This window comes from Apteryx mantelli, chromosome 2 (assembly GCF_036417845.1).
Source record: "Apteryx mantelli isolate bAptMan1 chromosome 2, bAptMan1.hap1, whole genome shotgun sequence".
NCBI classification, from domain to species: domain Eukaryota; kingdom Metazoa; phylum Chordata; class Aves; order Apterygiformes; family Apterygidae; genus Apteryx; species Apteryx mantelli.
The window spans coordinates 143,509,812-143,525,602 of NC_089979.1; the positions used below are offsets into that span (position 1 = coordinate 143,509,812).

Consider the following 15,791-nt stretch of genomic DNA (forward strand, 5'->3'; position numbering starts at 1 on the left):
CGCTGGGAGAAGGTTCATTCCTTGGAAAGATCTTGTCAGCATTCAAAATTCTGTGCTTTGCACTTTTCCTCCTTTATTCTTCTGCCATTCATGTGCATATGGGTGTGTGGGAGGCTGATGGCTTTTCCAAACCAGACCTAATAAAATAGGATTTTTTCTTCCTCCCCAGATAGGTGGCCAGCCTATTACAGAAATTTATTTTAAGCATTTCTTAAGCTGAATGGACCCAAGCCACAGTTTAGCTCAGTGACCTTAGTGATCTGACAGAACAGCAATGATATTTTGCTCCAAACTTTACTAACAAAGGAAGGCAGAAGACTGCACTTGTTCATATTATTCTAGTTTTCTGATAAGCAGGATTGTTTTCTGTTTAATCCTAAGTCAGTGGCAGAACTCCCGTTGGCTTTGGGCAGAGGACAAATGCACATTAATGGAGAGAAGGGCAAACAGTCAGAACAATACCAATAATTACTGTGTACAAAAAAGATAAGCGATTTCAAGGCAGCATCACTTCATTAAAAATAAAGTACCTCATTGTTTTTTAGTTCACATTTTCCTTCAAGCCTTTGCTGGCTGATATCATTTTAAGTGTCTACAGTTGGGCTGACTGATAGCCGTTAGTCAGATCCAGTAACTGTATCAGTCTGTGGTTGGAGATGAGTGGTGAGTGAGTGCCAGGCCATTCAGTTGTGGTTTTCCTCCTACTTTCCAGCCATGCCAGACTTTCAGTGAGAGGAATAGATCTGTTGGTAAGGGAAACCGTTGATAAACCAAAGAAACCAGAAACTGTCATTACCCATGACAAAAGAACAGAAGGGAGCCGTGAGGCAGGGGTAAGGAGACCATTAGAAATGGTGTTAGCTGACGGAGCTTAATCTGAGTGTCAAGTTCAGGTGTTGTAGTGGCCCCAGTGAGGCTCGGGGCTCGGGACAGGGTGCCCCAGGCCAGGGAGCCAGCAGTCGCGCACCGGCGAAGCCTGGCTGGAGCTCACTGGGGACCTCTGTCCTGGGAGGGTTCTCAGGGCTCCTTCATGTGCAGATGCTCCAGCACTAGTCTGAAATCCTCCTGAACATGTCATCTTTAAAAAAACATTTATTAGAGGGGTGATGTTCCAGTCTATGACAATGTGAATTTAGCTTGGCCAGAGGTCAGAGGAAAAGATAGTACTCCTGACCTTTCCTTGTGGCTAGAAGATCACAAAATACCGGTCATGATGTAGATATTTGCAAGGGCTTAGTATTAACCTTGTAACACTTGTAAGGGAAATTTGGGAGTGAGACAGGCAAGAGAAATACCTGGTCCCCAGATCCTGAGCTGTACTCAGCGCGGCTCTCAGCAGCTCAGCATGGAGCTGAGCCACCTCTGTCAGCCTCCGTCTGCTGGAGCTCCTTGAGGGCACATTCACTCCCGGCATAAGCCAGAGCAACCCGAGGGCAGCTTGACTTACACCTCAGCTGCAGGTGGCTTGGGGGGGGGTCACGCTACCACCTAGAGAGCAGGGGAACCGCAGAAGAATTGCATCCGTGCCTTTTTGCGTCAGCCGCAGCTCTGAGCGGAGGAGCGGGCGAGCCGGCTGCACGCCACCCGAAGACTTTGCTTTTGAAAGAGTCTGCTGGCCATCTCGCAAAGCTTCCCACTTCAGGAACTTGGCCGAGGGAGGCTTTGCTTTTCGCCCGGAGTTTGGCTGAGGGAAGTTCTGTGTACGTTTGTTTGACTTGTTATAGAACTAAACATTGTTTTTATTTACTTTTCTCTTTCATAAGAAAACGCCTACAAAAAGGTATTGAAACTCCAAGGTGGCGTTCAGGATCTTTTTCTGGACACTGGTACACTCCAGAGAGAGAGGCGAGAAAGACTAGATTTTAACCATGGCTCATGTCGCTGAGCTTCCAAGCATGGTTTTTTTTCAAATCAAGTGTCTAGTCAGAGAATTTGATCTAGGCCGTTTCACTGAATTTTCTGTATTCAGTTGTTCAGAAAAGAAGTCTAATAATTAGCTGCCATTGATCAGTCATAAATACAGTATGTAATAGTTCAGAAGTGCATAGGACAAATCTATCTCACATTTGTGTTTTTCCTTTTGGAGAGCTTTGCACTAGTGCTTCTCCATATGTAGGTGCCCACCAAAGCTCTTAGATGTTCTTTACATCTAAAAAAAATCATGAATCTGCAGGAGAGCGGTGGAAAGTGTACCTAAAGGAACACACAACAGCAGGAGTTTAAAAACATCTAAGGACAGCTGAGCAAAACATAACAACTTTCTGAAACTTTGTACTACTTTGTACCAAGTAAATAATTGCCTGCCAGAGGAGAGCTCAAAATGTCAAGGAGAAAGCAATAAGAAATTTGATATTTAGATTTCTGGAAGTGCATTTCTGCCTGGGAACTGCAGCACCCAGCGGCAGCTCTGCACTGCCTTGCGGAAATGCTTACCTACGCCACAGGGTTCAGACCGCTACAGAGAGCGCAGCAGCCGCCCTGCGACTAGTGTGCAGGTGTCAAAGAGCCAGATGGAGTCGCAGTTTGGGGAGCAGGGGTGGTGATGGGCAGAAGGGGTGTGGACGTGGTTCTGCCGCGCGTGCATGCAGGCTGCCACGGAGCAGCACGCGGGTACCCGCAGGTAGCTGCGCTGCCTCCACCATGGCTCCTCTGGGACCCTGTGCACGAAGAGGTAGAGAAGGGGCACAGCAGAAGATGGCTTACGCCGGTTCCTGTCCCTTCCTCTTCCTCTGAAGCAACAGTTCGCCTTGCGATACGAATGCATGTGTTGTTGCTGTGCCTCTCCTATTTCCTTTGCGCAATGCCTGTGGCACAGCCGTCGCGTCTGCTTGCAGGCTCCTTCCAGCTGTGGCCATGCTGGCTGTGCAAAAGTGAGGGCATGGGAGATGCGGCCGCCCCGGTCCCCCGGCTCTGCTGGAGGAGGGAGCCAGGGCGCAACAAGTCAAGCACTCCCCATGGCAGCATGTGACACGCCTGGCTGCCCGCTTATGCTGCCTGCATGCTTCATTTTGCAGTCTTTGAGGAAATGCAGTCTGTCTCTGCATGGGCAAACCATATGACTTCTTTCAGAAATTCATGCATAATACCCTTTGCTTTCCTTTTATAGATGTACTGAACACATAGTGTCTGGAAGCAATGCTAACACAGTCTCTGAGGTAGTATTTCTTCTTTTACTTAAATATTCTCCATATTCACAGCTTCTCTCCTAAAGTATCCAGGCTTGTCAATAATAAGTGCTTTTGGAATATAGACATTTGTCAGATAGGAATTTCATCCAAGAGATTACTTCATTTGCACTGATTTATTCAACTGAGCTGGAATAAATTGGCATGAAGATTCAGTTACTATTGATTTTGGCTGAGTCTGAATCAGTAACTAAATCAGAAGATGATTCACTCGGTCTGCTGTATCATCCAGAATTTGACCAATTATTGTCAATTATCAGATGATTTTTATTAGATTATGTCCATGGAACATTTTTACTATTATATCAGTACTGCATACATGCTGTTTTATACAACTGAATAATTTTTAAAGTGCTCTTTATATCCAAATAATTGGAGTTCAAGCTTTCAGCATCTAAATAAGTATATGTAGCAAGAGATTTTTCAGTAATGTTGCTTTTTATAGCTTTTAAATTAAGCCTGCTTGGCAGTAATGAATCATACCCTGCTGCTATAAGAATGAAGACACCCAGTTACAACTAGAAGACATGAGACCCCTTTAGTAATGAAAGAGTATATATATGAAGTCAGAACTCTCTCCCAGCTGAGTGTTCTACCCACTGTGATACAGAAACAGATTAGCTTGCTTCTCTCCTGCCTGGGCATCAGTTTTCCTGTGCTGGAAAATAATTGCAGAAAGAGAGGTACACATTGCTCATCTCCGAGATCTTTTAAGAGGCTGATGATGAGGGCACTTTCCTGGGAAGTGAGAGTGGAGTTAAGGAGGGCCCAGAATAGAAGCTCCAGTGTTTTTGGTTAACACTCCAGCCATGACTGTGTAAAAGGCAAGACATAAGATGGTATACTGTGGCGGGAAGCTTTTGCTTGGTTATTCATTTACTTCAGAAGAGGATTCTGGATTCTGAGCAACTCTGTGCTTCTTTTGATATACCCACAGTTCAAATACACCTCTGTGCTTAATGTCTTCTGTGGCCTTTTTCTAGAGCTCTTGGCAGCTCCCTGTGTGGATTTTTATAAATTGCTTTTCAGAAACAACAGCCAAGTCCATCTGGACCTTGGGGAACTCCTAGCAGGGGACACAAAGATGGTGAACAACAAGTGATGTGTGGATTGAAAAGTTCACGGGCTGGGGTGCCACAAGCAGTGACAGGTGTTCAGCACTGTTCATTCTGTAGAGATTAAGAGTTTTATACTATTCCCATTAAAATAGTGTCAGAAAACAATGGGGATTGTGCCACTGACAACACAGAAGCGGACTATTTTTTCAGTAATGGCAGAGTACTGGCAGCAAGAGTAGGGTAAAAATTGTCCCAAAATTCATCTATGAAGCTTTGAAATGTAAGTAGAAATCTGCAGTGTGATATACTCAGTAAATGCTACACCGGCAGAGGGGAGGATGGCATCTGGGCAGTATTGTCACCTGGAAGTTCTTTTTTTGTTGTTTTTTTTTCCCTTTCATATAGAAAATTAGCTTACTCTTTCTTTTGGTTGGGAAAATGGGAAAGAATTATTTTATGTGAAATCAGTAATAGATGAACAGGATGAATAATGGCACGATACCGTGCACTTAGATGGGTCAGTGCCTGTAAAACTTGCAGCTTGTGCAGCCTGAGTGAAAGAGTATATTGCCTGGGAAAAAGTATTACTTAGGGCAAAATTATATTTAGGTTAACTGGCCTTTGAAAACTCTATCAGTTTTCCTTGTATGGTTGCTATAAATACTTTCCACCTTTAATGCTTATCTCAACTTTTCCTGCAGGTGTTTATTAATTCACTGTAAGCCAGCACAGCTGCTACAAGTCAAAATATTTTTTTCACTTCATCCTTCTAATCCATTTTCATGTCTTTTGAGGCTCAACCTCCACAGCTGGAGAAAAGTCTGAAGTTGAAATTTCACCTCTGTTCACATAATAGTTTGTTGTTTGGTACTGAAAATGTTTTCCCGGCCTTTCTTGTCTGAAGGGTTGTAATCCCCTTTTGGAGATTTTTTTTTCCGATCAACAGTATTTTATTACAGTTGAAGGTGATGAGAGGTATTAGTTTGCAGGGGGGAGGGTTCTTCTGATATGTTGGGTTTGTCTGAAAAGCTTTGGGGAGGCTTAGTGCAACAGGTGCCATTAACACCTAATATGGGTAACAGAAGTGATCACAGACCAAAACATGCATTCACTGCCACACAGGAGCAGCTCAAGCCCCCTTGCAGAGACAATCCAAGGATCCTCCCTCTTAGTTTGTAGTGCTTTCCCAGAGAAGAAACCCGTTGTTCTTGGATTTTATTCTGTATTGAGAATTTGATCACCTAGACTTGGTAAAGCAGTTTCAATCTGATGGTTCCCTTCAGATGTGGAAATTTGACATCTTTTGGATCTCCCATTTCTAAAGTCTCAAAGAGTGCCAATGTCCAAACTCTCTTACCTCATTGTCACCTTTGTCACCTCACCACTACAGATGACAGAAAAGGTTTTGTCTTTTGTTTTTTCCCCGGTGGTTTTATAGTTTGTTATTTGCTTTTCCTCTTTACTCTTCCCAGTTCTAGAATTTCAAAAAATCTTAGACTAGTTATTTAGCCAAAGAGATGTACTGTTTTATGTTCAATTCATAATGATGGATCTAACACATCATTTTTATATCAGTCCTCCCTGCTCAAGATTTTATATTACACATTTAAGATTGTAAGCTCTTTTATTTGTAGGGCATGCTTTAGTTTGTGAAGCTCCTTGCTTAGCATTTTTGAAAAGTAAAACCCTAGAAAACCCTGGAAAACATACTTGGAAGTTAATTTGCTTAGTATCTTCAAGCAGATTGAATGAACCAGTATGTGTAGTATACGGATTAGTTTTGCATTAACTTGTTTCTCCTCTGATTTAGACGAATCCTGTTGCTTACCTTGACAGTAGGTGCTTCACTGCAAAAACACTTAAAATATAGCATGAACAAGCACCTTCATGGTGACATGACCAGCTCTAACTAAAATTTTGGGATGCTGTCTGCTAGATTTTTAACTGAGAAGTAACTTATGAGCTGAAAAGCTGTGAAAATGCCAAGAGTGGTGGAAAACAGCTCTGACATGCTCTGGGGGAAGGATTTCAATCTTTTCAAGGTCAGTGCTGCCTGTGCATGGCGCTCTGCAGATCAGATCTGCCTGTTGCTTTGGTGGGTGAACTGGAGAGGAAGGTGCTCTCTCAGCTCCTACCCAGCCACGCAGGACAGCCTTAATCTAATCCTAAATTCAATTACTGCCTTTAAACCCTAAAACACATTTGCACAAGAACAACAAAGAAGCGTGGCAGTTTTCGAGAGTGCAAGTTTAAAAAGGGGATATGAAATAGGCTCATGAGAAAAAAGAGAATACAGAAAACTAAATAAGTGTTCGTGGGAAGAGCACAACCATATTGTATTTGTCATACCAGTAGTTCTGTCTGGATGCTAAAAAAAGTGCAGAAACCTGCAGTTTAGCTATATAATTAAACTTGAAACTACTGACCGACAGGATAGATATAGTTCAACTCTGTGCAGTGGTGGGGTATTTAACACACAAATAGTTCAATCATATTGCTGGTGAGAACTATCAGTACAAATAAGAGGAATGCTTCTGTGTCTCCTCCAAACAGAAACCATACATTTTTTTTTAGCCTTTCGCTTTCTCCAAGGACAGTTCTGTATGTATTTCCAGAACTTGCTTCAGATGTCGGGACAGTTTTCCAAATGCCACTGTTGTATTGTGCTCACGGAGCTGAGATAACCGTTCTAAAAGTCCTGGTGAAATAAACCTACAAATCTTCTGGAGAAGCAAATGTCCACAGATAAGAGAACTGTGACGTACGTGCTTAGGGAATAAGTGAAGGACATTCAATCTATCAAGGCTCTTCCATTAAAAAAAAAAAGTGTTAAATGATGAATACTGAAGCAGTTCTGCCCAGGAACAGATGAAATCTGCCCATGTTAGAGCATATTATGGATGAAGATAAAATCTGCACTCACCTCACTTTTTGTTTTCATCAGGCATGCTATATCCTTCTGTTGAAAGACCTATTTTTTTTCTTATGAGAGGTTGCAAAACCAGGGCTTACTTAGCTGATTCTGGGGTCACTGATGCCTGTGGTAGAGCTCTCTTTGAATGCAGTGGTGGGGGATGAGGCCCTTCATTCTGCTCCAAGGCCACCTGGGACCTTGAAACAAAACACTTACATAAAAAGTATCACGCAAATGCTAAGCACCCAGAATAAGATCTTCCTTTGCCCTGTTTCTAAGGGAGCTTTGAGAATGCTTATATATTTTTTTTTCATTTAAGCTCTTTCTCTTGCTCTTTGCTGTATTTTTAATGAACTGAATCTACCCAGGGGCTGGCCCTGCTTTGCTCATAAAGGTGCACATGGTGCCTCTGGTTGGTTTCCCTTTTACTAACCTTTCCCTTTCAGTTAGACTTTCAAAGAGAACATGCATGTCCCTCTGCAAATTTCTTGTGATTAATCCCTTTACAATTCTGGCTCTTCACAGGTTGCCAACCTGTATTTTAAAAACCCTCAGAAAGTTCAGCATCTCCATGTGATAAAAACACTGGCAGCAGAGCAGTGCAAACTTTCCACACCAGGGAACTCTCATCTGATTAGCAAACTTAACCCAAAAGGAGATTGCCAAATTTACAACCCTTTTTAACGTGCCCTCTCTTACTATTAACATTATTTTCAATCTTGCCTTTTACCTCCTTTTGGACACCATTGGCTTCCAGCCACACGTGCAGCAGCTTCGGCCCTGGACGCAATTGGTGTCCTGGAGCTTCACTGAGCTGCCGGCTGTGTCCTTCCCCTCCCAGCTCATATCTGCAGGGCACGCGCAGCTCAGAAGGCATCTGGCTTTCTCAGTTCAGGCAGGACACCATTACGTTTCTTAGGAAATAGTCTGTGCGTACATATGGGGGGATCAGAATTTTATCTTTCTTCCGGGAACTCAAATAGCAGGGAGCAAATTTGACACACTACTGCCCTGGGAGTTTGCAGCAGCTTTTCAGAAACTATCAATTTTCCTTTCTCTGCCACTGCTTAGTCAATGAAACTCATCGAGTTCATGAGAATCTTCAGAGAAAATATTAATAATTACTGTATTTTTTTGATATGCTAACTCTGATTCTGATAATAGTTTAATACTGATATAGCCCCAATAATCTTAGAGATGTTACCCATAATTATGGTACTGTCCTACTTGAAGAATAATAGATTTTGGGTAAAAAATTTGGGGCTGTTAAAGACTAAAATGAGAAATTCAAGATGGCTGATCAGCTCTCAGTCAGATTTTAGCTGAGCTCTTAAGCACCATATATTTCCTCAGTCCTAATGTTTATCCATGTCATCTGTCTTATATGTAGGAGAAGAGAAGGTATGCGTCTTAAAAGTCTTGAGCAATTTGTGATCGAGTATAATAAGCTCTATATGAAGTAACTTCTTCCCTGTGCTGCATCTGGCACCCACCCACACAGAGATATTATTAAAGGGAGAGGAGAGGGAGAAGTACAAAAAATGTTACGTTTAAAATGAGAACTATGGATTGCACAAGGGCTGAGGCAAGGCACTTGTGACTGGAAGTGGGTAACTGCCCAGAGCATGCAACGGTGTCAGCTGGGGCCTGCTTGCAGAATAAAGTTTTGTACTGTACCACATTCGTGTTACTGATCAGAAACGGCAAGGACCTCCGTCTCTAAGTAGAAATACATATTTTTTCCTTACATCTTGCTGTAGCTTCCCTTTTCACGCCTGCAGTACAGACATGTCCAGGGGAACTGTCAAAGAGAAGCAGTGGTGGGAACATGAGTGAGGAATCGGCTCAGAAATAATCCCTCTGAATAAAGGTTTCCACAGGACAGTCCAGATCATGTTATTTCTAGTCATCTCTTGATTTTAGTTTTAGGTCTTATTTGTTTTTAATTCTAAAAATGAAAATATTTTCTTCATAACAAGTAACTGAGAATCTGACAAAATTATTTGCCAGCTATTCACATTTTGTAATATGAAAAGAGAAAGAAAACATCATTTAAATATATCTCTGAGTCACAGACTATGTAGCTTGGCAGCTTTCCCATGGCACGATGCAGGATTCCTTGGCAAATGTTTCTTGGCTTTAGTTTTTCAGTTTCTTCACTGTCACCTTGTTGCTCTCTCTCTCTCTCTCTCACACACACACACACACTCAGAAACTTAACTACTACAACTTTACCAATGTCTAAAATTCCTTGTTCCACTTCCATAAACTGCTTCTTTATTCTTTGCATTTACATTTTTCTCTCCACTATGTCAAGTTACCATGGGCTTTCTCTTTCACCACCTCCCCCATCTTGCCTCTCTTATGCCTTCAGATAAGCAGCTACCTGCTCTGGAATTGCTGCTCCTCTCCCCAGCACTTCCGCTCACCGCCTTTTCAGCCTGACCGCCTCAGCCTTGCATGCCCAAGGAAGCAAGCTGTATCTTCCCCATCCATGACGCTCTTTTGATTTTATGCAGTTCTTACATGACTTCATTGCCTCCATCTGGATTGCCGATATACAGACTTTTCACCGACAGTATTGTATATATTCAAGTCAGCAATCAAGAGATTATCCATATTATTTTTCCGTGATAACAAGGAAGGTGACAGGATTCCCAGCTGCTGTTGTCACCACACTGAGCAAATGCATTAGTGGACAGACTCCAGATAACTGTTTTGGAAGTTATTTCTTACGTATCTGGCTCCTTGTCTAGCCTTGCAGGCAGTTGCATTGGCAACTCTAGAATTGTCTCTATGGCTTTGTAATATGTTTGGATTAGAAAGAGAATTTCTTCACTGCTTTTTTCTGTCTTCATTACTGTTTTACTTTTTCTGTCTTTATTACTATTTTCCTTTACCTGAACTTTCTTCATATATCTATATTATCTGTAGTTTAATTGCTCAATGTCAGAAAGTAAAAGGTAATTTCCAATCAGAATGGCACTAATTGGTTCAAAATGTCTGTCACCATCAAGGAACCTGCAGAAATCTTTTTCTGTGCCTCACTCCATGTGGTTTTATTGTTAAGTAAATTTTTTCCTTGTACCTAAACTGCAGTATAGACTACAGCAGTGTTTCTCAATGTCTTTAAATCCAACCTTTGTGAAAATTCAAAACTTTGTTACAGTATCTTCCAGAGCTTCTGTGCTTTGTGGACCATAGGCTGAAAGTAAAGTCTAGAAGTAATCTGCCTAGTTTACAGTTAAACCTCATTTATCTCTTGGGTGTTGTTGCATTGTCATTGTATACACTACTTTTAGAATTGCTTTGGCATGTTAGTGGAGTTGCATCAGGGATGATTTTTTTTCATAAAGACTTGCTTAGGAAATGTTTATATCTCAGTTTGTACTGAGTAGCACAGGCATGAAAAAAAGCATCTATAAAATAAAGTACTTAACCTTTCAGACACAGATATCCAGTTCAGATAGACAGAACATTCAGTGTAGGTGAAAGACAGCATGAGACAACAACATGAGCTGAGTATACTCCTTTGGACAAGATAAAAGAGAAATCTAATTTGTTCAGCTGCATATAAGCATGAGAGCCTTTCAGCCAGAAGATTAGTGGTGTAAGTCCTTCTAAATTATAAGCAGATGCTAACTTGTTCAGGATTTGTGTGGTTTTACATTGCACCTTTATGTCGTGACCTGTATTTCTATTTCAGTGTTATATTTATCTTTGTGTTGGCTTGCCATATAAAAAGGTAGCTAGATTTATCTTGCGAAAATAGTCACAATGCAGATTCATAGCTAATATCCATTTAATTGTGTAGTTTCACATTCTGTATCTCAGGAACAAGTATTAGTTCCAGTATAGCTCCATGTTTTCAAAAATACATGCTCTTCAACTTAGAAGGAATTTATTTTAGCAGGATGGAGTAATAATGTTGTACCTCCAGTTCATTTTTTTATCTGTAGGCTAAGGGCATTCTGGTCCTATATTAGAAATAAATGGCTTTTCCCTCCATTCAATGACATTGTTCAAGAGGGACTGGGTAAAAGTCTAGCTGCAAGGCCTGGAGAAGGAATGATCAAACAAGGTGGACTCCTGCAGATTACTTGTAACACTTCCCTCCTCTCCTCTCCCTAAAAAATCAAAAAAACAAAAACCAACAAAAGTAGTGAAGTGTGGGGACGTGACAACATTTGGGACTTCTTGAGCAAACAGGGAGATTAGATCGGTCTCATCTGCACTGTAATTCTTTTCATCCCATCTCCTTCCCTGCTCAGGTGTGAGTTTTGAGACAGCAATGGTGTGGGAACCCTCAAAGCATGGATTTTGTAGTAGGCAAAGTCAGGGAAGGTTGAGAGGATCAAGGAACCATTGAGAAGGCAAGTGCATCCCTTGGATAGCCCTCTTCTCCACTGGTTGCTCCCTCTTTCCTGGGACACACACAGATTTTTAGGAGTTCTTTGAAGTCAGAGGACAGACTTACATCTGCTGCCACATGAGGCAAATCTAGCTCCGTGCCTTTCCCTAGGGGGAAAAAAAAAGAATTCCATGAAATGAAACTCAGAGTTTAACCAGTCTTACAGAGATTATCCTCACAGAGAAGAGAATATATCCCCGAGTAAGGACTTCTGGATTCAGTCTGCATACATAAACCTCAGGGAGCAAGTGGGTGAGGGAGTCAAGTGAAAGATACAGAGAACAAAGGTGAGATTTTACTTTTCTGTGGCTGCTGAGTATACACCCAGTTCAGTGGTACTGGAAGAGCTGGTGTCCACCCTTAAGAATAGAATTAAAAAAACAATTGCTTAAGATAAAAGTTCCCATATAAGGTGTGCTGGACTTGCAGTGCTGGCAAGTCATTGCTTAAGAATAACTAGCGCCAAAATGTGAGACGAGATCTTCATACAGCTGCTGATTAAGTGGATCTACTTCCCTGGTCATCCATCCAATATTCCAATTGAACCAGCAGCCAAAATTCATGAGGCAAATTTGATTACATTAGCGGTGCCTAGTCTAGAGTTGGCATTCTGTTGTAGTTGTGATGGTGGGATGGATACGAGTCTGAAGCTGAATTAATAATGCTTCATTATGATGAAATATCAAAGTATGCTGGAAGGTCACCTTGTGTTGTATAATTATATATTCAGAATAATTTAAATTCTTGCTTCAGCTCTTAGTAAATCTGAGACAGCAGCAGCGATGGGAAAAACCTCTCTTAAAAATCCCAAGAATCATACTTGTTTTGGCATGACACTGCCTAAGGTGATTTGAGAGCAAGGCTGACTATGCCAAGCTTTCACTTTAACACAAAGTTCAGCATACGTTTTAAAACATTAGATCTTCCCGTCTGCATGGATAGGATTATTTGACTGTGCACATTTCGTTAGTGTAAAGCGTCCCAATATTCTACTGCTGGAAGGAAAAATGAAATTCTCAAAATAATGGACAAGACTGTATGCTAATAATTTTAAGCAGTCATTCAGAAATTATCTAAGGTTGTCATATTATCCAGCTCTGGAAGATAAGGAGTGTATTTGCCACTACAGAAAATAGTAGGATTGTAGATACTGAGCATTTTGAAAATCAGGCTCAAAACTGACAGCAGAAGTAGATGCTCATGTCTGGGTGAAGTTAAGCTTTGCTGTGCTTTTTTAGAAGCCAATATTACTGGGTATCTCAAAGTTTAAAAAATACAGAAACCTCTAAGTGTAAGCTGAAACAGTCTTGTCAAAGAGGCTGCAATTAATAAATATAGTGTATATCTGGGAATCAGTTCATACCATTATTTATCATTTATTTCAGAGTCAAAATAAACCGTACTTTATGGGCAAGTACCAGGCTACCTCATTTCCCCCAGTTCAAATCTGATGCCATATCGTTTCAGATCTAACTTGGTGAAATTGTTCTCTCAATGGCCCTGTCCAAAGCAGTTTGCTGTGTAAGTCAATATGACATAACCTGGGTGGCAGCAAACATGAAGGAAACTAAATGCATGGTTAGTTTCTCAAAGATGGTCAGCATGTCTTCCAGTTATTGCTTTGCTCTTTTTCTTGGTGGCAAAGATTTCTGTAGAGATTATTATGTCTAAATGAGATCTGTCCTAGCACTCTGAACCTAGTTGGTGTATTTGATGTGGACCTGCGAGACAGACAGTGACATGGAGCTCTACTGTCCCACTGAGAGTTGCAAGATGTTTTGCACTGTTTTGCAGGAATTAACTCATGTGTAGCAATAGGCGATGTGAATCCTATGCGTGCTCCTGCAAACGGGCAATGAGAGGGGAAGGATTATAGCTGGGTACTCCTTGTTGTCCCAGCGTAGATGGGAGAAGTCTTCTTTTATGAAGTGGAACTGTGAAAGGGTGTCTTTGGCAATCAGTGTTGTTCAGGGCCTTTGTCAGAGAGAAGAAAGGGAGGATGCAGAGAGAGGCAGGAGAAATGACTTTTCTTTATAACTGAAGGCTGCCAGTGAAAAGATGGGAATATACAGCGTTTGTCAAGCATTTCAGCTGAACAGTTTGGGAAACTGGAGCGGTAAGTTTACAGCACGCAGTACTCTGGAGAGCTGTGCTTCAACGAAGACAGGCAGCCTGGCTGTCGGTTGACCCACGTAGTATCTCAGTTTGCAGTATATCTGAATTGCACTTCTTGGACTAATCATCTACCATGTCTGCCCACATCTTATTGAACCAAAATGCTGCTCAGCATCTGAGGGCTGATCTTCACAGGTGCCCTTATTCCTGGCTGGATCCTTGGTCATCCATCAGTAAGATGTTGGAATCTCTCTGGAGTTTACACGTACAATTGCACTGCTGATCGCACCTTACTGAACTACAGGCAAACTTGGCAGTATAGCAGACAAATCTGAGTTTTATATTTTACTGTTTATTCACTATGGGGTGATAGTATTTTACAAATTACAATAGCAGAAATATATTAAATTGCACTTTGAGAAGAAAAAAATGTGTACCACTGTTTGAAAGTATTTTTAGCCAGTGTTTTTTTTCTAAAAGCCTTTGGATGTTCTACCTATTAATTTGTTTCTTTCCTGAATATATCTTTATCTATGCAGCAGAAGTATTCCTCTTTTTCAAGGTAAATTCTGTACCGTTTCACACACCATTGTTTACAGACCTTCATAAATCCATTGTCATTTATTTGATCCCAAAACTTAGAAGCACCTTTCCAGTACAATATACAAGGAATTTAATTTTCAACTTATATCCTTAATAATTCATCTTTGATTTTATTATATTAAAATGAATTGCATGACATTCACTCAGTTTTTTCTTTCTAACCAGCTCTTTGAGTATGTTCTTTCTAATGAAATCTATTTTGTTTATTAATTATATAATTCATAGGCTAATGCTAGTTGAGAGGGAGAAGGTTATTTTATTGCTGTTAAAGGACACGATTAATTCTCTAAAGTAACATATTCAAAGATATGTTTCATCCATCCTGTTTTTTACTGATTTAAGCAGAAACGTAAAAGATGAGGCACTCACAGACTGGATAAAACATGAAGGCAAAAGGAGTGAGGCCTCAAAAAAATAACATGTTTTCACCCTATGTTGGCAGCTTTCAGTGACCAGTGCAAGCTCACTTTAATTAGAGGAAATCATTTCCTAAAAAATATTTCTTTATTCTTTCAGGCCACTCTTTCGTGGAAATTCAGATGTCGATCAGCTAGGAAAAATCTTTGAGTAAGTAATAACAAGTTGCACTATGTCAATATCTCTTTAATGCTGAAACACTGTGAGGTTTCTTTGCTTTGCTCTTTATGCAATAATGTGACTAGAACAAAGTATTCCTAGAACATATTTCCTATTGCTACCGTATGCAACATGATATTTCCGTGTATTCTGTGTCGGAGTGGGAGGAGGAAGCAACATGGAATATAGTTCTGCAGAACTAACAGCCATCAGCCAGAAGTTAGGAGAGACTTCTGTTTGGGGCTTTTTTAAATCTTTTAAACATATTGTGCATTTGTGTGATGCATACATTCTCACATTTTCCTAAACAGTTAAAGAGATTCAAGAGATTCTCTTCATTTATAAACAAATACCAAGTTTTCATTTTTCTGTGATTTGTCTATTTCAGGAAATGTTAGAATCCCTTAAATTGTTACCAAATGGAAAGCCTGAAGATGCTAACCAGTGACTTTGTACACAAGAAAATATTTTAGCTTTTAAAATATATTGCATAGTCTGTTAAAATGATTAACAGTTCATATTTTGGTAATGAAGAGAACTGTGGGAACAGAAGGAATACCAGCATTATAAATGTATGCTTTGTTGGAGAGGACCTAACTGGCTTTATTTTAAAACCATTTTAAAATTCTCAAATTTCATATTTATGTTGTTCAGATATTTAGAATATGTTGAGGAGGTGGGAAGGTTCTGAACACTCTTCAGTCAGAATAATTCACTTCCAAAATATGCTTTTAGTTTTAAGAAATCATTTTGAAATGACTGATATTATCAATATGATACTTAAGTAGGAATATATCGCCTCTTTCGTGTAAAAGCTCTTCAGAGCAAGGAATGTTTCTGAGTTTTTAAGAAACATGTAAATTTAAGATCCAGGGCATGTCACATAGTTATGAAATCAGGCCCACGGAGGGCCGGTCCCACTCCGTGGA

General features: G+C 40.6%; 1 protein-coding gene across 3 annotated transcripts in view; it reads left to right on the forward strand.

Annotated features, from left to right (window-relative positions):
- Positions 1 to 15,791, forward strand: part of CDK6 (cyclin dependent kinase 6) — a 140,806-nt gene that overhangs the window by 105,083 nt on the left and 19,932 nt on the right. For all 3 annotated transcript variants that reach the window (XM_067291690.1, XM_067291688.1, XM_067291689.1), the window contains exon 6: positions 14,803 to 14,853. In XM_067291690.1, the coding sequence (XP_067147791.1) occupies positions 14,803 to 14,853 (51 nt within the window). The remainder of the gene's footprint in view (positions 1 to 14,802; positions 14,854 to 15,791) is intronic.